The following is a 21,285-nucleotide window of genomic DNA, read 5'->3' as shown; positions in this document are numbered from 1 at the left end:
TTAATGGATTACATATTGTCATCTTAGAGATAATTGTTCAAGTCACAAAATTAAAGCTTGTAAAGTGGACATTCCAACAATGATACTGCAAACAGTTCTGTTCAATGATCCAATAAAACTCTGTGATATCATTTTCTATCTTATACACTTAAATATACATGCAGTTATATAGTTTAGAGCACTTTCTTTTCCTCTCTTTTGTACAGTGACTATTACACATTTTGGGTTTCATTGCTCCCACGGTTCTTTTTACTTTTTTGGAAGAGAGTAAAACCAAATGTGACATAACAGAACAGAATCGGTCAAATCAAAAGGGTGGACATAATAGATAATGTAAAAACATAATACAAGGTGATCAACAATGGTTACCATAATGCCTCCCGCTATCTCTAATAGAATTGCCTATATCATTAGTTATAATAAAATTGAACAAAACAGTAAAGAACAAAACCGACAAAACCAAAACATTGGAGACATTGTAGGTCTTCAAAAGTAGATAAAAGTCAACGAGAATGGGCGTTATAATGAATCTCATTATCTTCACAGCTGATGCCTAAACTTTCGAACCTGATACTATCCAGCAAAACAGAATAAGAACATATTTTATTTTAAAAATAGATTGCAATAACAATAAAATACCATAATCTGGCCATTATAAAAGAAAAACAAAACGTAAGTGGAATTTACTTTTTTATGAAAATACATAATTACCACTGTAATATACTGGCAACTCTCGCTTATTTTTATTTGAGCTACTTTTTCATGAATTATTCAAGGAGGTTTAAAAATCAGAGTAGCATTTGTATATACATTTGGGTTGTTCTTATCTTCAAATAAATATATTCTCAGGGAACTCAAAGAAACTTATGCACTTACTTACAGAAGCATAATAAGAAAGTAAAAAATTCTCAGGAAATATATCCCAAAGCAATACATAGTTTTATATTACTGGTTCTGTAACTTAAAAAAGACTATATCCAAAGTACTCTTTGAAATAACAAATTACACTACTTACACAGAGAAAAGACATAACTAAAATATCCAGTCCCAAAAAAGAGGAAACTATCAATGATAACTGTAATTTAAAAATAGTTGTCTACATGCAAAGTGCTAAAGAATAAAGAAGCAAGTATTCAAGAAAAACTTCAGGCTTATACTGAAAAACAAAGAAAAACAAAGACAAAGAGAGTAAAGACCCTCATCACCATAAGTTCTGTTTTAACCGAATTCACTAAGAAATGAAAGCAATGGTTGTAAGACCAGTTAAGGTCCTGTTAATAGCATACAACTTACCCGTTGGCCAACATTATTTTCAATCAAAGCTAAGCATATAAGCTTCATAAAATTTCCTCCATATTTCATGTGCTATATAAGCTTTATCATTCTATGTTAAAGAGAAGGATGTCAGTCACTGTTGATGGGATGGGCAGCTATTTCAAAGATAACAAAGTATGTTATGGTAGCCATTGTTGATTTCCTATTATCTTGATTTGAAGCCCTATATTTCTTTCATTGATTTGTTTTGATTGATTTTATTATATTTTGTTTCATTTGATTTCATTACATCTGATGGTATAGGCAGCTATTTTGAAGAATGCAAGAGACACTATGGTAGTCATTGTTGATTTTCTATTGGTTTGTTCTGAAATCTTGTACCAACTCACTATTTTTGTTTTGATTGTTTCTACTCTGTGTATTTTGCTTGGTATTTTTCTCCTCAAAGTAAAAATACTGGAATAAATATTCACTAAGTGTAAAATTAGCACATGAATGTGAAATAAAAGCAATTTCTAGTGAAAGATATTCTCACAGTAACAAATAACCTAATGTCTAGTCTTTTCTATAATGCCAACCTTACATTTGAACATTTAAAACATTTTTAACACTGCAGTTTGCCTAAATTCATATAGAAAAATAATATTATATCAATTAATATTGAAATCTTAAATTAAGATGTTAATAAAAATACAAGCTTTTGTGATCCTCCGTTGGGTGTCTTAATAGAACAAAGCACAGGTATTGCTTGGGGTTTATTTTGAAGATTCTGTTTCTAGACCAAATACCAAATACTTTAAAATATAAGATGTTAAAATTTTCTTGAATTACACTTCAGATCTGGTTAATCAATTATATAATTTCTACCATTGTCATTAGTAATTAGTTTGTATACAGCACTGAAAATCATTGAATATTTTGTGTGAGCAACAAAGATTCAAAATCCTGATTGCTATGATGACCTCCTTAATTGTAAACTCAATTAGCAGACTGGTTGCCCTTTAGTGATGCTTCAGTTACTGATCCTATGTGACCAATACCACAAAAATGTGAGCTAGGAGTTGTCTTCCTTGAAGTATTTCTAAATGTGAATATAACCATTTAAAAAATTATTTGTAAGCTCAAACTATTCATTTAAAGGTTTAAACTAAGACATTTTTACATTTAGTAAGGTGATGAGGCATTTTCACATATTTCTGTAATACATTATCCATCATACACTTGGCCCATTTATACTGTTTTAAGAAGAAAATATTATTTCAAACAAATAAAACCAAATTATAGAGCCCCGTCAGTATTTTTTCTTTGGTTCTTGAATTTCCTTAAATGACAGTATCATCAGTGGTTCTATTAAATGCCTCTTCTCGAATAATACATTTTTCATCCAATATAAAGAACAAATAAAATTCTCAGTGTCAGTAGAGTATCAATCACAAAGCTGTGTGTTCCTCTATTTTCTTTAGAATGAACAGTTATTAGCAATGTCATAAAACTATTAGGGATTATGGTCATCATGGAGGTTGACATCTGGAATATTTTTTATACTATTACATATAATAAAATCCAATATGATACAACATGATACAACCAATGGAGATAGAAGAATAACAGCTTGAAGGGACTTCAAAATAAGATTATATTAAATCAGCACTAGCTATTATGATGTCTTGTTTTCTTCAAAATACCTGCTCATACTATCACAGACAATAAAATCAAACCCAGAATAAAACCATTCAAATTAATGAGTGAAAACTTTATAAGGCTTCAACCCAATAAAATGGGGAATCATGGTGTAACACATACTTTTATGTATATTTATCATTTATTACACTAGGGCAAGTATTTGGTATTTAAACATGTAAGTTGATTTATTTCACCTATGAGTATGGTCTCAAGCTGTGCCCATTTATTTATAAATATCGCAATTTGATCCTTCTTGATAGCTGAATAGTACTCCATTGTAGAAAAATACCACAACTTTTTATCCATTCCTCAGTTGTTGGACACCTAGGTTATCTACAAGATCTGGCTATTACAAATTGTGCTGTTATAAACATGGGTGCACATATATCACCATGGTACGATGCTTTCAGGTCTTATGGGAATATGCCTAGAAGTGGAATAGCAGGGTCAAATGGGAATTCCAATCCCAGCTTTTTGAGAAATCTGCAGACTGATCTCCAAAATACTTGCACCAGTCTAAACTCCCACCAACAGTGCAGGAGAGTTCCTTTTTCAAACACAGCCTCTCCAGCATTTATTTTTGGTGGTTTTCTTGATCTTGGCCATTCTTTCAGGAGTGAGATGGAATCTTAGTGTGGATTTAATTTGCATTTCTCTAATAAGTACTGATGGTGAAGCTTTTATCATGTATTTATTTGCCATTTGTATTTCTTCATATGAGAATTGTGTATTCATCTCAGATGCCCATTTTTGGATTGGATCTTTGAATTTTGGGGGTCTGATTTTTTTTAATTCTTTATATGACAGAAATCCTTTGTCTGAGGGGCAGTTAACTAAGATTTTTTTCCCAGTTTGAGGCTTTTCTTTCACTATGCTGGAGATTTTTTGATGTACAGAAACTTTTTAATAAGACATGATCCCAGTTATTGATTCTGGGAAGTGTTTCCCACGTGGTTTGATTCCTGTTTAGGAAATCTCTACCTACTCCTATGTCATCAAGTTTTTATCCAATTTGTCTTCCAATAGATTTACTGTTTCTGTTTTAATATTCAGATCTTTGATCCATTTAGATTTTAATTTAGTATACGGTGATAGGCATGGGTCTACTTTTAGTTTTCGACATATGGAGAGCCAGTTGTTCCAGCACCATTTATTAAAGAGACTGTCCTTCTTCCAGTGAGCCTGATTGGCCCCTTTATCAAAGATAAGTTGGTGGAGTCTGTTTGTAGTTGTGGTTGTATCTTGAAATCTATTCCTTTGATCTTCAGCTCTGTTTTGATTCCAGTACCATGTTGATTTTCCTAGAGTTGCTTTGTGCTATAACTTCCGGTCAGCGATTGTGATGCCTCCTGCCTTGCTTTTGCTGCTAAGAATTGTCTTTGGTATTCTAGGTCTCTTCTTGCTCCAGATGAATTTTAGGAGTGATTCCTCGAGATCTATGAGGTATGTTGATGGTATTTTCATTGGGATTGCATTGAATCTGTATAACAGTTTTGGGAGAATTCCATTTTTACAATATTCTTCTATCCACGAGCAAGGGATGTCTTTCCATTTTCTGAGATTGAGTTCAATTACTTTTTTCAGTGTATTATAATTTTCCCATATAGAGCTTTAACTTCTTTCGTGAGAGTAATTCTGAAGCATTCTCCTTTTTTTGGTTGATAGTGTGAAGGGTGTGGTTTCTCTTATTTTGCTCTCTGTGACTTTGCTGTAGTGTACAGGAATGCTATTGATTTTTGAGTATTGACTTTATATCCAGCTACATTGCTGAATTTATGTATTATATCTAAATGTCTTTCAATACACTTTTGGGGGTTTTCTATGTAGAGCATCATGTCATCTGCAAATAATGATAATTTAACTTCTTCTTTTCCTATCTTTAATGCTTGTATTTCTGTCTCTTGTCTAATTGCTCTGGCTAGTATTTCCAGTACTATATTAAATAGCAGCAGTGATAAAGGACATCCTTGTCATCTGCCTGATATTAAAGGACTTCCATTTTTGGCCACTTGGCATAGATGTCCTTTATTATATTGAGGTAAAGATCATCTATTCCAAATTTCTGTAAGGTTCTTATAATAAATGAATACTGTACTTTATCAGAAGCTTTTCCTGCATCTGTAGATATGATCATGTGATTCTTACTTTTGTTCTTATTAATGTGGTGGATTACATTTATTGACTTACGTATGTTGAACCATCCCTGCATGCCTGGAATGAGTCCCACTTTGTCATGGTGTATAATCTTCTTGAAGATTTGGTGCATCCTGTTTGTCAATATTTTATTGAGGATTTTTGCATCTGTGTTCATAAGGGAGATTGGTTTATATTTCTCATTTTTAGTTGAGTCTTTCTCAGGTTTTGGTACTACATAATATTTGCTTCTAGGAATGACTTAGGAAGGATTGCTTCCCTTTCAATTTCATTGAAGAGTATGAGGATGTCAGCTTTAGGTCTTCTTTGTACTTCTTGTAGAATTCTGCAGTGCATCCGTCTGGGACTGGGCTCTTCTTTGTAGGTAAGGACTTAATTACATCTTCAATGTAATTAATAGAAATTGGGTTATTCAGCAGTTTTACCTCTTCTTGACCTAGCTTTGGTACTTCATATGTTTCTAAGAATCCGTCTATTTCTTCTGTGTTATCAAACCTATGAGAGTAGAGGTTTTCAAAATAGATGTTGATGATCTTCTGTATTTCTATATAGTCCGTAGTGATTTTGCCTTTTTAATCCTTATTGCATGAATTTGAGCTTCTTCTTCCCTTTTTTTAAATAAGGTTGGCTAGGGGCTTATCAATTTTATTTATTCTTTCAAAGAACCAATTCTTTGATTCATTCATGCTTTGGATTGTTTCCTTAGCCCCTATTGCATTGATTTCTGCTTTGATTTTTATAATTTCCTCCTGCTTTTGGCTTTGGGCTTGACCTGCTCTTCTTTTTTGAAATGTTTGAGGTATAACATCAGGTTATTTATTTGTATTCGTTCTGTTTTCCTGATGTGGGAACTCAATGCAATAAATTTTCTTCTTCAGACAGATTTCATTGCATCCCACAGATTCAGGTAAGTTGTATTTGTGGGGGTTTTTGCTTGTAAGTATTGCTTAATTTCTTTTTTAATTTCCCCTGTGACCCATTCATTACTCAAGAGTGTGATATTCAGTTTCCAGGTATTTGTGAAATTTTTGTAGTATTTTTTATCATTAATTTCTAATTTCATAGCGCTATGATCAGACAACATGCAAGGGATAATTTCAACTCTTTTGTTTTTATTTAAGTATGTTCTGTGGGGGGGGTCTGAAAATGGCGGTGAGCTAGGGGATCGAGCGAAGAGTCTCTCCAGAGAATTCAAACTCAAAGCTTAAAAAAAAGACAGCATGGAGAGGACCAGACAAATCGATAGCGATTCTTATTAACCAAGACAGTACAGCTGGAGGATTTAAAGTCGTGCTGAGACCGGAGGCTGCAAATCCCGCGCCCTTAAATCAACAAACAGACTCGTGGACCCAGCACGAAAAGCTGAGTTGCTTTTGGGGACTGCGGGAAACTGAGACCCAGATCGAGACTCCAAGTAGCAGCCAGTTCTGCACCGCTGCACTAGAGCAGATGTACAAAGCTCTGGCGTTTCAAATCTAAACGGTGCACAGAAATCTGACCGGTCAGCGCTGAGCCGGGCGTGCGGGAAAAGTGGACAGCTTGGTGTGCGGCGGTCCTGGAACGAGGACTTGCACCGGACTCTGGTGAGTACAGAAAACCCCGCGGCTGCTGGGTTTGGCCAGAGAACAGCTGGCCCGCCACCACGGGGAAATCAATAACACAGAGTCTGGTGCAGACATATTAGCCTGGCGGCAGAAACCGCAGCTTGGTGACATCACCAGGTCCCCCTGTAGGGAGGGCTGGTGGAAGACATCTTGAGTCCTGGCAGAGCCTGATTACTTGCTGGCTTCAGCTCCACACAGAGAACTTAGTGGGAGCCATCTTGGTTTTGGGCAGATCTGCTTTTCTGGTGCTCCTATCACAGAGAGGTTTGGAAGAGAACGGCTGGGACCTGGGCAGAATCCTGTGCCATTACTCAGCTGCTTCTGATTCAAAGAGAACTGGCAGGAGCTACTGGGGCTAAACCAAGCCTCTGCTTGGGGCCCAATAAGCAGATACAAAATAGTCACAACTCAGTGACAACCAGAAAGTACAGCCTAATTTATGAACTAACTGACACAGAGGCTAGAGACTAGACTGTACCGCCCCTACATCCCAGCCTACCCCAGATAACAGCAAATTGGGGAGGACAGCAAAAACTCAAGCCAGCACGCTTCTGAAAGGCCCTAAGCAATTCGGAGAGGGCCAGAGAACTCCAGGACAGTCTGAAAGAAACCAGAAACATGACAAGAGATAAAAATAAAAAAAAATCTCCAGCTGTTCAACAGGAGAAATTAAACCCAAGAGAACTAAACACTGAAGAGAACAAACACAGTAACCATCCTCTACTCGACACAGCATCAGCCGAAATTAAAAAGTACCTACATGATCTCATAGAGGAATTTAAAGATGTACTCATGATCCAAGTGAGGCAAGATATAAAGAGATTAATTAAAGAAATGACAAGCCCCGCCCAAGAGAACACAGATGGAAGAACTGAGGAAATCAGAAAAGAAAGAGAAGCATCTGAAGAAGAATTTAAGCATAACTTAGAATACATGAAACAGATCCAAAGAGAATATCAGGAAACTAAAAACTCCATTGAATATTGGCAAAATGCCTTGACAGAAACTAAAGACAGCCTTCTGAAACTTGAAGAGAGATTTAGGGCTTATGAACGTGAAAGAAAAAGCCTCTTAAAAATAACAAGGAACCAGAAAGAAGCAATTCTAAAACTGGAAGATGACAAAAAGATACATAACCTAAGAATAAAGAATGTGAGTGAGGAAGCAGGAACATCCAAAAATGAAATACAAAAAATATTCACAGAGATATTAAAGCAAAATTTCCCACGTATAGCAAAAAGAAATGATATCCAGATAAAAGAAGCATACAGAACGCCAGCTACCTACAACCAAAACAGATCTACGCCTAGACATATAATAATCGAGATCCCAGAAATCCACCAAAAAAACAGAATATTAAAAGCAGCCAGAGAAAAGATGCAGGTTACCTATAACGGGAAATCTATCAAAATAACAGCAGACTTATCAACACAAACTCTTAAGTCAAGAAGGGAGTGGGGAGAAATATTCCAAGTCCTGAAGGAAAAAAATATGCAACCGAAGTTCATATATCCGTCAAAACTCTCTCTAAAAATTAATGAAGAAATAAGATACTTTCAAGACAAGGAGGAACTGTGGGAGTTCGTGGCCACCAATCCAACCCTACAGAGAGCGCTGAAGGACATTACAGAGAAAGAGAGGAAGAGATATCAGGATTACAGCTACAGTGGCAGAGAGGCCTCAGTGAACGGGGCAGACCATGGAATGAGGGAATAAGGTGGACAAATTATAGCAGAAAAGTGGAGTAGCAGACATGAGGCAGAGACGGTAAGCTAGTCTTTAGTAGAGACAGCTCTGAAACTATATTTTTAAAAAAAGCAGAGGTCATTGCTAATGGTGTATAACGATTTAAAAGACACAGTAGTCCTAGTGCCATATTTAGATTGAATTAAATTTGTTCTGGTTTGTCCACTCATGTCAGATTAGAGGACACAGACCTGTAGAACCAAAAATAGCAGGTTATACCGTGGTAACTATCCTTACTTTCCTATTGACTTAGGCTGAAATCCTGTATTACTTACATTGTCTTACTATGACTGATCTTAACTGTATCTGAATCATAAGAATATTGGTTGGCCTTGACTGATCCTATTTGAAATTGGTATGCGTGTTAGAATCAACCCTAAAAGTAGAGGAAACTACTCTGAGCATGACAAGATGTAAAGGATATCCATACTGGTATGAATCAGTAACAGCTCTCAAATACTACAATGCAGTCAAAGTTAAGTTTTTATAAAAATAGGTGATAGTATGTTTAACTATAATAAGCCAGTGTTGTCGACAAATCTATTGAAAATAACAAGAGAAAACATAGTAGCTACGGAAGATCATTTATATTATAGTTTTATATGTCTTATCCATTGCATGTTTTTCTAGGAAATTGTTTTGCTGTCTTGTTATGACTTGGTTTTCCCTATAATACAGAGAAGATAGGAACAAATACTCTGAGGAAGAGACCTGAAAAATCCGAGGCTTATTTTGTAGCATTATAATATAAATTCTAGCCATCTATTGTTTGCTGATTAGAATGACATTGGACTGGTTTCTTCAGTTCAACTTTAGCATATGCAGAGATGGGGACGGCTATCACAAAGAGAATGAGAGATGCGATGGTAGTTGCTATTGTCTTCCCTAATTTGGAACTTGAGGACCTAAAAAGACTTCATCATCCTGTAAGGATTTGATTAGTTCTATAATATGCAATAAGTATATAAAGTGGGTGAAGTTAGGGACAACTATTTGTAAGAAGCTAGAGACAGTTAGATAAGGAAGATCTCCAGTGGACTTGCTTTGAAATCTGTATTTCTTTAAATTGTTTTTTATTTTTTTTAAATGTTCTGTTCTGTTTTGATACGGTTAACCTTACCCTCTTTGAGATGTAAAACAAATATGTGGGACTGATAACCATATTATGGAGCTTTTGTTCGATCATAGAACAGAATGGTTTGTAGGGTCACTTTTTTGAATGTCATTCTAAATACTTTAATTCTATAACCTGAACAGCTATTTCGAAGATGACAATTTGTAACTTATCAACTGGCAATTTCTTACCTTTTGTTTGTCTGTAATTTTGTATTATTTCTACCCTTTTTTTTATCTCCATGTATTTTTTTTCGTTTCATTTTCTTTAAATAAAAAAAAAGAAAATATTTCCCATCCACCTCATATATCGGACACAATAGCTACTGAAATTGACAATCAACTCCAGGAAGCTTTAAAGAAATTCAAACTCGAAATAATCTCCCAGATAAAAGAAGAAATGATAAAAGAAATGAAAGAGATTCTAAATATATCTAAAGAAAACACAGCTAAAAAATTGGAGGAACTAAACAAAAAGATAGAATCCCTAGACGAGCAATATAAGAAACAAAAGAATACATAATACAGATGCACAGAGATATACAGGAAATAAAAAACTCCACTGAAAGTTGTAAAAATCGCCTTAATGAAAGTGAAGACAGAATTTCAGACCTTGAAGACAGGATTGCAGCTAGTGAACAGGAAAGGAAATATCTTTTGAAAATAACAAGCAATCAGGAAACAACAATTCAACAACTGCAAGATGATGCAAAGAAGAATAACATAAGAATGATAGGGATTAATGAAAGACAGGGAGACAACATGAAGGATGTCAGGAGGATATTTAGAGAAGTAATAGCTAAAAATTTCCCAAGCATGTGGTCAGAAACTGACATCAGGATCAGTGAAGCATATAGAACTCCAAATAGTCATAACCAAAATAAAACAACACCCAGGCATATAATAATCACCATCCAAGAAATCCAACACAAGAATAGATTATTAAAAGCTGTCAGAGAGAAAAGACAGATCACTTATAAAGGAAAACCTATCAGAATCACAGCAGACTTCTCAGCACAAACAATAAAGTCAAGAAGAGCATGGAGTGAAGTATTCCACATCCTAAAGCAAAATGATTTCCAACCAAGACTGATATATCCTGCAAAACTATCATTCAAAATAGATGATGAAATACGATACTTCCATGACAAACAACAGCTGAAGAACTTCATGATCACCAAACCAACCCTGCAAAAAATATTGAAAGACAGTTTAGATACACAAAGGAAAAAACCACTAAGCAAAGCAAATAACTAAACAGAACAGAAAGATAAAGATGCAACAGCAGAGAGATAACATTCTTACAATTAACCAGCATTTAACAGTAATAACCATTAATGTAAATGGTCTCAATGCACCAATCAAAAGAAACAGACTAGCAGAATGGATCAAGAAACAAAATCCAACCATATGCTGTTTACAGGAAACCCATCTAACCCAGAAGGATACTCACAGACTGAAAGTCAAAGGATGGAAAACAATTCTTCATGCAGCAGGAATCCAAAACAAGGCAGAAGTAGCCATTCTGTTTGCAGACAACGTGAACTTTAAACCAACAATGACCATAAAGGACAAAGAAGGTCACTACATACTCGTAAGGGGAAAACTCCAAGAGGAAGAGATAACTATCTTAAATATATACGCACCAAACTCCAGAGCACCCAGTTGTATAAAGCAATTAATAACAGAAATGAAAACTCAAATTATCAGTAACACAATTGTAACAGGAGACCTTAATACACCACTGACACCAAGGGACAGATCAACCAGACAGTAAATGAGCAAAGAAATAACAGAACTGAATCACACCTGTGAACAAATGGGTTTGATAGACATATACAGAATGTTCCACCCAACAACATCAGAATACACATTCTTCTCAGCAGTACATGGATCATTTTCTAAAATAGACCATACATTAACTCACAGAACATATTTAAGCAAATGCAAAAGAGTTGAAATCATCGCTTGCATATTATCAGATCATAGCGCTCTGAAATTAGAAATTAATGATAAAAGATACTGCAAAAATCCTGCAAACACATGGAAACTGAATAACACACTCTTGAGTAATCAGTGGGTCACAGAAGAAATTAAAGAAGAAATTAAACAATACCTAAAAGAAAACGAAAATGCAGATACAACTTACCGGAATTTGTGGGATGCAATGAAAGCCGTCCTCAGAGGAAAATTTATTGCACTGAATTCCCACATCAGGAAAACAGAACGAATACAAATAAATAAGTTGATGCTACACCTCAAGCAGCGAGAAAAACAAGAGCAAGTCAAGCCCAAAGCCAAAAGAAGAGAGGAAATTATAAAAATCAGAGCAGAAATCAATGCAATAGAGACTAAGAAAACAATCCAAAGAATCAACAAATCAAAGAGTTGGTTCTTTGAAAGAATAAATAAAATCGATAAGCCCCTAGCCAACCTTGTTTTAAAAAGGGAAGAAAAAGCTCAAATTCATGCAATAAGAAATGAAAAAGGAGAAATCACTACAGACCCAATAGAAATACAGAAGATCATCAACACCTATTTCGAAAAACTCTAGTCTCAAAAGTTTGATAACACAGAAGAAATAGACAGATTCTTAGAAGCATATGAAGTGCCAAAGCTAGATCAAGAGGATGTAAAACTGTTGAATAACCCAATCTCTGTTACTGAAATTGAAAATGTAATTAAGTCATAACCCACCAAGAAGAGCCCAGGCCCAGATGGATTCACTGCAGAATTCTACAAGAAATATAAAGAAGACCTAATGCCGACACTCCTCAAACTATTCAATGAAATTGAAAGGGAAGCAATCCTTCCTAAGTCATTCCTGGAAGCAAATATTACTCTAGTACCAAAACCTGAGAAAGACCCAACTAAAAAAGAGAACTATAGACCGATCTCCCTAATGAACACAGATGCAAAAATCCTCAATAAAATATTGGCAAATAGGATCCAGCAAATCATCAAGAAGATTATACACCATGACCAGGTGGGATTCATCCCAGGAATGCAAGGATGGTTCAACATACACAAATCAATAAGTGTAATCCACCATATCAATAAAGCCAAAAATAAGAATCACATGATCATTTCTATAGATGCAGAAAAAGCCTTCGATAAGGTCCAACATTTATTCATGATAAGAACTTTACAGAAAATTGGAATAGATGGTCTTTACCTCAATATAATAAAGGCCATTTATGACAAACCAACAGCCAGCATCATACTAAATGGCCAAAAATTGAAAGCCTTTACTTTAAAATCGGGTACAAGACAAGGATGTCCTTTATCACCACTCCTATTTAATATAGTACTGGAAGTACTAGCCAGAGCAATTAGGCAAGAAAGAGAAATAAAAGGGGTAAAGATAGGAAAAGAAGAAGTTAAATTATCATTGTTTGCAGATGACATGATACTCTACATAGAAGACCCCCTAAACTCCATTGAAATACTCTTAGATACAATAAATAAATTCAGTAATGTGGCTGGATACAAAATCAATACTCAGAAATCAATAGCATTCCTATACACGAACAACAAAATTACAGAGAGGGAAATAAGAGAAACTGGACTATTCACATTAGCAAGCAAAAAAATGAAATATTTAGGAATTACTCTTACGAAAGAAGTGAAAGACTTATACAGTGAAAATTATAATACACTGAAAAAGGAAATTGAAGATGATCTCAGAAAATGGAAAGACATCCCTTGCTCATGGATAGGAAGAACAAACATTGTGAAAATGGCCATTCTCCCAAAACTGTTATACAGATTCAATGCAATCCCAATAGAAATACCATCAACATACCTTATAGATCTAGAGAAATCACTCCTAAATTTCATCTGGAACCAGAAGAGACCTAGAATCGCAAAGGCAATTCTAAGCAGCAAAGACAAAGCAGGAGGCATCACAATCCCTGACTTGAAGTTATACTACAAAGCAACAGTAGTAAAATCAACATGGTATTGGAATCAAAACAGAGCTGAAGATCAGTGGAATAGATTAGAAGATACAACCACAACTACGAACACACTCAACCACCTGATCTGTGATAAAGGAGCCAAGCACACTGGAAGAACGACAGTCTCTTTAATAAATGGTGCTGGAAAAACTGGCTCTCCATTTGCCAAAAACTAAAGCTAGACCCATGTCTATCACCATGTACTAAATTAAAATCTAAATGGGTCAAAGATCTGAATATTAAAACAGAAACACTAAATAGATTGGAAGAAAAATTAGGTAGAAACCTTGGAGACATAGGAGTAGGTAAAGAATTTATGAACAGGACTCAAACCGCACGGGAAATACTTCCCAGAATCAATAACTGGGACCACTTCTTATTAAAAAGTTTCTGCATGTCAAAAGAAATCTGCAGCATAGTGAAAAGAAAACCCACAAACTGGGAAAAGATTTTAGTGAACTCTCTCTCAGACAAGGGACTCTTGTCTAAAACATATAAAGAATTAAAAAAACTCAGACCTCCAAAATTCAAAGATCCAATCCAAAAATGGGCATCTGAGATGAATACGCAATTCTCTGATGAAGAAATGCAAATGGCAAATAAATACATGAAAAAATTTTCATCATCATTGGTCATTAGAGAAATGCAAATTAAAACCACACTGAGATACCATCTCACTCCTGAAAGAATGGCCAGGATCAAGAAAACCAACAACAACAAATGCTGGAGAGGCTGTGGGGAAAAAGGAACTCTCCTGCACTGTTGGTGGGAATGTAGACTGGTACAGCCTTTGTGGAGATCTGTCTGGAGATTTCTCAAAAAGTTGGGACTGGAAGTCCCATTTTTTCCAGCTATTCCACTTCTAGGCATATTCCCAGAAGAACTGAAAGCATCATACCACAGTGATATATGTGCACCTATGTTTATAGCAGCACAATTTGCAATCGCCAGATCTTGGAAACAACCCAAGTGTCGATCAACTGAGGAATGGATAAAAAAGTTGTGGTATTTCTATACAATGGAGTATTACTCAGCTATAAAGAAGGATCACATTGAGATATTTATCAATAAATGGGCGCAGCTTGAGACCATACTCATAAGTGAAATAAATCAATCTCGCATGTGTGAATACCGACTAGTTTTCCCTAATGTAAGTAATGATTAAAATATATAAAAATATGTGGTAATCATGATTCCCCACTAGGTGGCCTTGAAGCCTTACAAAGTTTTCACTCATTAATTAGAAAGGCTTTATTCTGGGCTTCTTGATATGGAAATATTTGAAGCTAGAGTATATGAAGTTTTATCCAAATATTTCAAGGAAAAAGACAGACACTATGGTAACTACTATTAAGTCGGGTTATATGGTGGTAAAGTACTAGGTTGCTGAAACAGTCATGCTTTGACCTCTATTGTTATATTGTTATGTCCTGTTTTATCTCAATCTCCCCCTTATCCTTTTAAAAAAATTATTTAGTCATTTCTTATGTTTTTCTTAATTAAAGAAAAAATTTAAAAATTTACGATATATAAATAGTAACTCTTTTTGATTTCCTACTAACTTGTTTTGAAGTCCTGTAGTACTCCCACGATCTTGTTTCGACTGATTAGACTCTGTTCCATTCTATATGATAGTATCAAGTTTGAAGACATAGGCAACTACTTTGAAGGCAATAAGATTCACTAAGATACCCATTCTGGTTTGACTATTGTCTTCTTTGGAAGTCCTGTAATGTTTACAATGCCTAAGTTTTATTGGTCTTGTTCTCTACTGTTTTGTCCAACTTTATAATATCTAATGAGATAGACAATTCTTTTTAAGGAAACAAAAGACAACGTTGATAACCATTGTTGATAACCTTGTACTCTGTTCTACACCATGTGCTATGTCTATCCTTGGTTTTGACTGACAGCTTTGTTTTGCCATATTTGACTGTATTCTCTCCCCCCCCCCAAAAAAAACTAATAAGCACTAAGGAGTAATAAAATCCAAAATGTGTAAATTTTGTTGTAAAAAAGAAAGGGAAAAAAAAGAAAAAAAAAAGAAAAAGAGCTCTAACGGATATAACAACAAGTGTGTTTAGGGGTGTTAAATAGCTGACTATATCAATGTTTTTGGATCATTGAACACAGCTGTTGGCAGTCTCCCTGTTTGAATGTCCACCTTATATTCTTTGATACTGTGATTTGAGCAACTATTTTCAAGATGATAATATGTAATCTACTAACAGGTGATTTCTTACTGTTATTTTTTTTTTGTAGTTCTGTATTACGTGTACCCTTACACCGCTTTGTTTTGTTTTGTGTTTTTCTCTTTTTCCTCTTAAATAAAAAAAACAATGTGAATGTAATTGAAGTCATTAAAAATATACATAATATGGTTAATATTGTGCATTGTTTGCTAGTGTGTTTTACTCTATGGAAAACATATAGGCAGATGGCCATTTAAAAATTGTTCATAAAGTAACAGAAGTGATTAATGAGTGCTACTTCACCTGATTAGAAGAAAAACCCCAAAACTCTCATGGACACTTATTGTCTTTTGTCTCCTTCCTCCATTCTCTTTGGAAAGTCCTTAGAGATGGGCATGGCATGGACCAATTTGGCTAATTATGAGCTCCAGGTATTGAGTCTCTAAGGTCATGGAGTAGTCAATAATCAGTTGGTGTCCATGTCCTCACTTTGATGATTCCTATCCAGGGAGTTCCACACTTTGTCACAAGCTCCGTGGTTGTCTGCATTGGGAAGCACCTATCTGACTTTGTATTAATTTAAATTCTGAGGACAGACTCTGAAATTTCACTGGGCAGCAGTCATAGGAGGATCTTTGGACGTGATTTCCTTGGCTGTGACCTAGCACAGAAACAGCATCAACCAGTAAGTACATAGTGATATTAGTGATATGGGAAGCATTTTTGAAATGTATGATTCCTTCATCATAAGGACAATCATTCCAGATTTAAAAAATTTTTTGGTACCAGGAATTGACCTCAGGACCTCACACTTGCCAAGCAGGCACTGTACCACTGAGCTACTGCCCCAGCCAACTATGTCAGTTTAGGTAGTCAGATACAGAGGAATAAATATGAAAAACATCTGTTATAATGAATTGGACTTTTATGGTGGTACTTGTAGTAGGGAAAGCAGAGTTACTACTTCAAACTTGATTTTCCCAAACCCTGTTTTTACTTTCCACTGTTGTTTCACACATAGCAAAAAAATATATCTTTCTACAATGCTTCTTAACTCTAAAAGTTTTACCAAGGTGATGATAAGGTTGAAGATATGTTAATGATAGCATTATGAACTGGTTTTGAGAGCATTGTGTATTCTGGGCTCTGAGCAATCTGTTTTATGTCATTTGTTTTATTTCATGTGTTGTTTCTTCCTGTAATTGTAAGTACCCACATTATCATTACTTATAGAAAATGGAAATCTTGTCATTTTAATGGAAACTGCAGTAGGTTCTAAGGTGGAAAAAAATGATGCATGGGAATTGGGCTGTCCTAAACAGACATGGAATTGTACAAGAATGCCACTGGCAGATTGTCATTCATATCCTTTGACTTCTGTGTTACTCTAGAAGGGAACTGCTATTCACCATGTCTTTCTTGTTGAGGCTTGTGAAAGCTCAAAGAGCAGAGTCATGACCAGCATCTGGTGCAGCCACCAAGGAAAAGCCATCATCTCATGCAGTTTCTCTCCTGCCACCACTGAAGGACAGCTTTGTAGCTTGCCATATCCTCCCTCTGTTTCTACTAATTCCACACAGCCTTAAGTGAGGTTAAGGCAGGTCAGGATTTCACTTCTCTTTATAAAATTTGAGATTTAAGTATGAAACTCTATTGCACTAGCAATTTAGACTCAGAACCTCTTCTAAAAACTTTCTCTGTTGTGATAAGTAAATATTTTACTGTATTTGGCAGAATCTGTTGGTGCATTTTTAATTATTTCTGCACTAAGTATTTTTGACATATGAGCCTTATAGACCATTTAATTTATCTGTATAAAAATATGAAAACATAATGGAGTATTCATTTTTTGCAAAGGTGGAAAGAGACAGGAGCAGGTGAATACATGCTTGTGCTTGAGATGCATAAAAAAACATCATATTTTTCAAGTCTCTTATTTTTTGGATAGTTCATTCTATTTATCAGTAATTTTCCAGCTTGCTTACTCATGTAATTAGTTTGTAATGAAACAAAAGCTGATAAATATTAAAGTTCCAAACTCCGTTTAGTTACCACATGTGGAGATAATGTTATTGTCCTTGTTTTCCTCTGGCCTTATGGCCAAAGAGAGGAAGAGAGACTGACAAACAATTTGACAATTTTAGCAGAAAAATGATTCCGGGCTAACATGTTCATTTCCCCTGTCTCATTTCTTGGTACAGGATCCACCACTGGAGCAAAATGCAAATGTTATTCTCGTATGATGAAGATGCAACTTTCTGTGTGTTGTCATATAGAAAAAACTACCAGACCAACTTCAGGGATACTTTGAATGAATATCTCAAGAACATAAGGTTATAAATTATACTGCCTCACTCACTGTTTTTAGCAAATAATCTGAAATTTTATATACATAATTTTTAGAAATCAGAGAAGTATCACTCACAAATACAGTGTATACAAATTTGCATGTGAATGACAAGAAGAAAGGCACAAAGAGTTTCAAAACATTATGTTAACAATAAATTTGCAAGTTAAATGATATCTTATTACCTCTCTGATCAAGGTGGCAATAGCTGAAGGAGAGATAAAATAACTTCATGAAATCTATGCTCTTTTAGGCACAATGATTTCTTTTCCTAAACAAGCTAGGTGAGTTTCAGGTACTATTTAGGGGGGGAGCTTTTAAAACACTACTCAGTGTTCATAAATCAGTGACAACCCAGAAATACTGAAAGAGAAAATCCTGTCCATAAAATTAATAGGACTAGATGCCTATGAGTACAGGAGTGCAAGAAAATGAAATCATGGAAAGATAGAAAGAATCCAAATTTCTTAGGTGACTGTTTAGAACTGAAAATCATTGGAGTTGATGTAAATGCTAACAAATAGATATAAACATGTATGCACTTGTAGAGATATTAATGGGATATTTCTAATTACTAAAATATATTTAAGACATTGATTCTCAACTCTAGTGTAAGAGAATAACACAAGTACCTGAAATGTAGATTTCAGATTAAATTTCACGGTCTGAGGCTGAAGTATGTGGATGTTTAAAAATTTACCTGGATGAATATACTACATGCAAGAGTAATGAAACCTGAATTATTTTGAAAACAATTTTTTACTTCAACCATGTAAGGTAAATACTTTTCTGTTATTCCAGGAGGGGGATTACATTATTTACAGATGTGCTTACCCTGCTTTATATACCTTGATGATTGCAGATGAGTTTTGAAATATGCTTACATTGTTTAATGTACTATTCTTTTGTGTGTTTTCCCACAAAAAAGTGAATCCAAGGTTCCTTCACATATCTGAAAGAAGAGAAATGCAAGACTTATTTCTGGAAGGATTCCTATTTAAATCTGTCAGTTAGAATTAAGAAACATGGAACTTAGCCAGATTTTCTTTGTATTTCATGTTTCCCATTGCACATAGCATTTTTTATGTCAACCAAAATAATAAAGCACATTACCACAACACTGTTGAATACTGAATCAGTAAACAGAACAGAAAGATGTTAAATAAGCAAATATCTTCTTGGTATTGTATTATAGCAAAATGCTATGAAAAACTAAATCATCAAATATGATTTTCATCATTGTTGTTTAATCTCTGGAAAGTAGAGTGTGGTTAATGCTGTATTTGTGGTCATACTGACCTAAAATTATGTGCACCTATTTTAACCTCATTAACACAGATAAAAGAACATTAGAGACAACAAGAAGAGATACATGTTAAATAAACTGTGCATACACAAAGAGTGAGAGAGAAATTATCTCAGTGCATCACAGAAATCAGAAAATCTAAGAAAGATAAAAATTTATGTCAGGTAACTACCTGAATACAGTGTGTTCTAACAATGACCAAATTTACTGTATTTTATTTTCAGAGAGTGCAGTCCTAGTATTTGTAATCTTTTCAACACCTGAAGATAAGAGGCATTGTATTTTCTGAGATTAAAATAACTTACAATTGAATGCATTGTGTTTTTTTCAATAGAGTCATATTTGTTAAATAGGGATGGGTTAACATTCTTTCAATTATTTTTCAAGAAATTACTGGTCTCAGAGATTTCTGAAGCCTACTGGTCTTGGTCTCATAACGTTGTGCTGTAGAGCATCTCTAAATTGAGACTGTATGGAAGACAGTGGTAAACAAGGAACCCAGTAATGAAAGATGTTATGACAGTCAAGGTTGTCACAATAGAAACGATTGCTGAAGGTTTCAGCCTTCATATAGGCATAATTTCATTGGAGATATTTGTATATATAACATATGCAGAATTTGTGTGATTTAATTTTTCTAATGGATTTTCTTTCTGAACAGGTGTTCAAGCATTATCAGAATGTATAATCTGACACGTGTCTCAGAATTCCATCTCATGGGCTTCTCGGATGACCCAGATCTGCAGTTAGTCCTCTTTGGCCTGTTCCTGTCCATGTACCTGGTCACTGTGCTGGGGAACCTACTGCTTATCCTGGTCGTCAGATCTGACCCTCACCTCCACACCCCCATGTACTTTTTCCTCTCCAGCCTGTCCTTTAATGACATCTGTTTCACCTCCACCACGGTCCCTAAGATGATTGTGGACATCCTAACTCACAGAAGAGTCATCTCCTACGTGGGCTGTCTTACACAGATGTCTCTGTTTGGCCTTTTTGTCGGTATGGATGACATGCTCTTGACTGTGATGGCCTATGACCGCTTTGTGGCCATCTGCCACCCCCTGCATTATGCTGTCACTGTGAGTGCACATCGCTGTGCCTTACTACTTTTGGCATCTGTCTTTCTTAGCCTTGTGGATTCTCAACTGCATAATTTGGCTGTTTTACTGTCTACCTGCTTCAGGCATATGGAAATTGCTAATTTCTTCTGTGACCCTTCTCAACTGCTCAGCCTTTCATGTGATCCTTTATTGAACACCGTGGTCACATATACTGTTGGTGTTATCTTTGGCTTTTTTCCCGTCTTAGGGATCTTTTTCTCTTACTATAAAATTGTTTCCTCTGTTCTAAAAATACCATCATCCAAGGGAAAGTGTAAAGCCTTTTCTACCTGCAGTTCTCATCTGTCCGCCCTTTGCTTATTTTATGGAACGGGTATGGCGGTGTACTTTGGCTCAGATGTGTCCTCTTCTTCCATCAAGGACATGGTGGCCTCCGTGATGTACACTGTGGTCACCCCTATGCTGAATCCCTTCATCTACAGCCTGAGAAACAGCGATATCAGTAGCACCCTGAAAAGGATTCTCAGCTTGAGAGTGTAATCACAAGATGTTTGCGATCCACTTGGAATGTAGGTTTAAAAGTATTTTGAAATCAAACACCGCAACTAGCATTTTTAAATACATTAGGTTTTCTTGGTTATTTTATTTCAGAACTTTGATTCTTTAATATGTTTCATATTAGAAGAACAGCTAATTGGTGAAGACGGAATTCATGTGGATGCAAAATTTCATTTTGGAAGTGGGAAAATTTTAAAAGTGGATAAAGAGTATTGTTTGCACAAAAATGATAACCAATGTGTGCTTGCAAATTATAAAAATGATGTATTTAGTTTTGTGTATCTAAC

At 35.2% G+C, this 21,285-nt stretch overlaps 1 protein-coding gene across 1 annotated transcript; it reads left to right on the top strand.

Annotated features, from left to right (window-relative positions):
* The first annotated feature begins 20,047 nt into the window (after positions 1 to 20,047).
* Positions 20,048 to 20,980, top strand: LOC100730232 (olfactory receptor 7E24-like). Its single transcript, XM_003461716.3, has one exon. The coding sequence runs from the start codon at positions 20,060 to 20,062 to the stop codon at positions 20,978 to 20,980; it is 921 nt and encodes a 306-aa protein (XP_003461764.2). The 5' UTR covers positions 20,048 to 20,059.
* Positions 20,981 to 21,285: the final 305 nt, after the last annotated feature.

The sequence above is a fragment of the Cavia porcellus genome, unplaced genomic scaffold, assembly GCF_034190915.1.
Source record: "Cavia porcellus strain 051 isolate PalLab524CR breed Dunkin Hartley unplaced genomic scaffold, mCavPor4.1 scaffold_17, whole genome shotgun sequence".
Lineage (NCBI taxonomy): Eukaryota > Metazoa > Chordata > Mammalia > Rodentia > Caviidae > Cavia > Cavia porcellus.
This window is presented reverse-complemented; position numbering and strand designations above follow the sequence as displayed.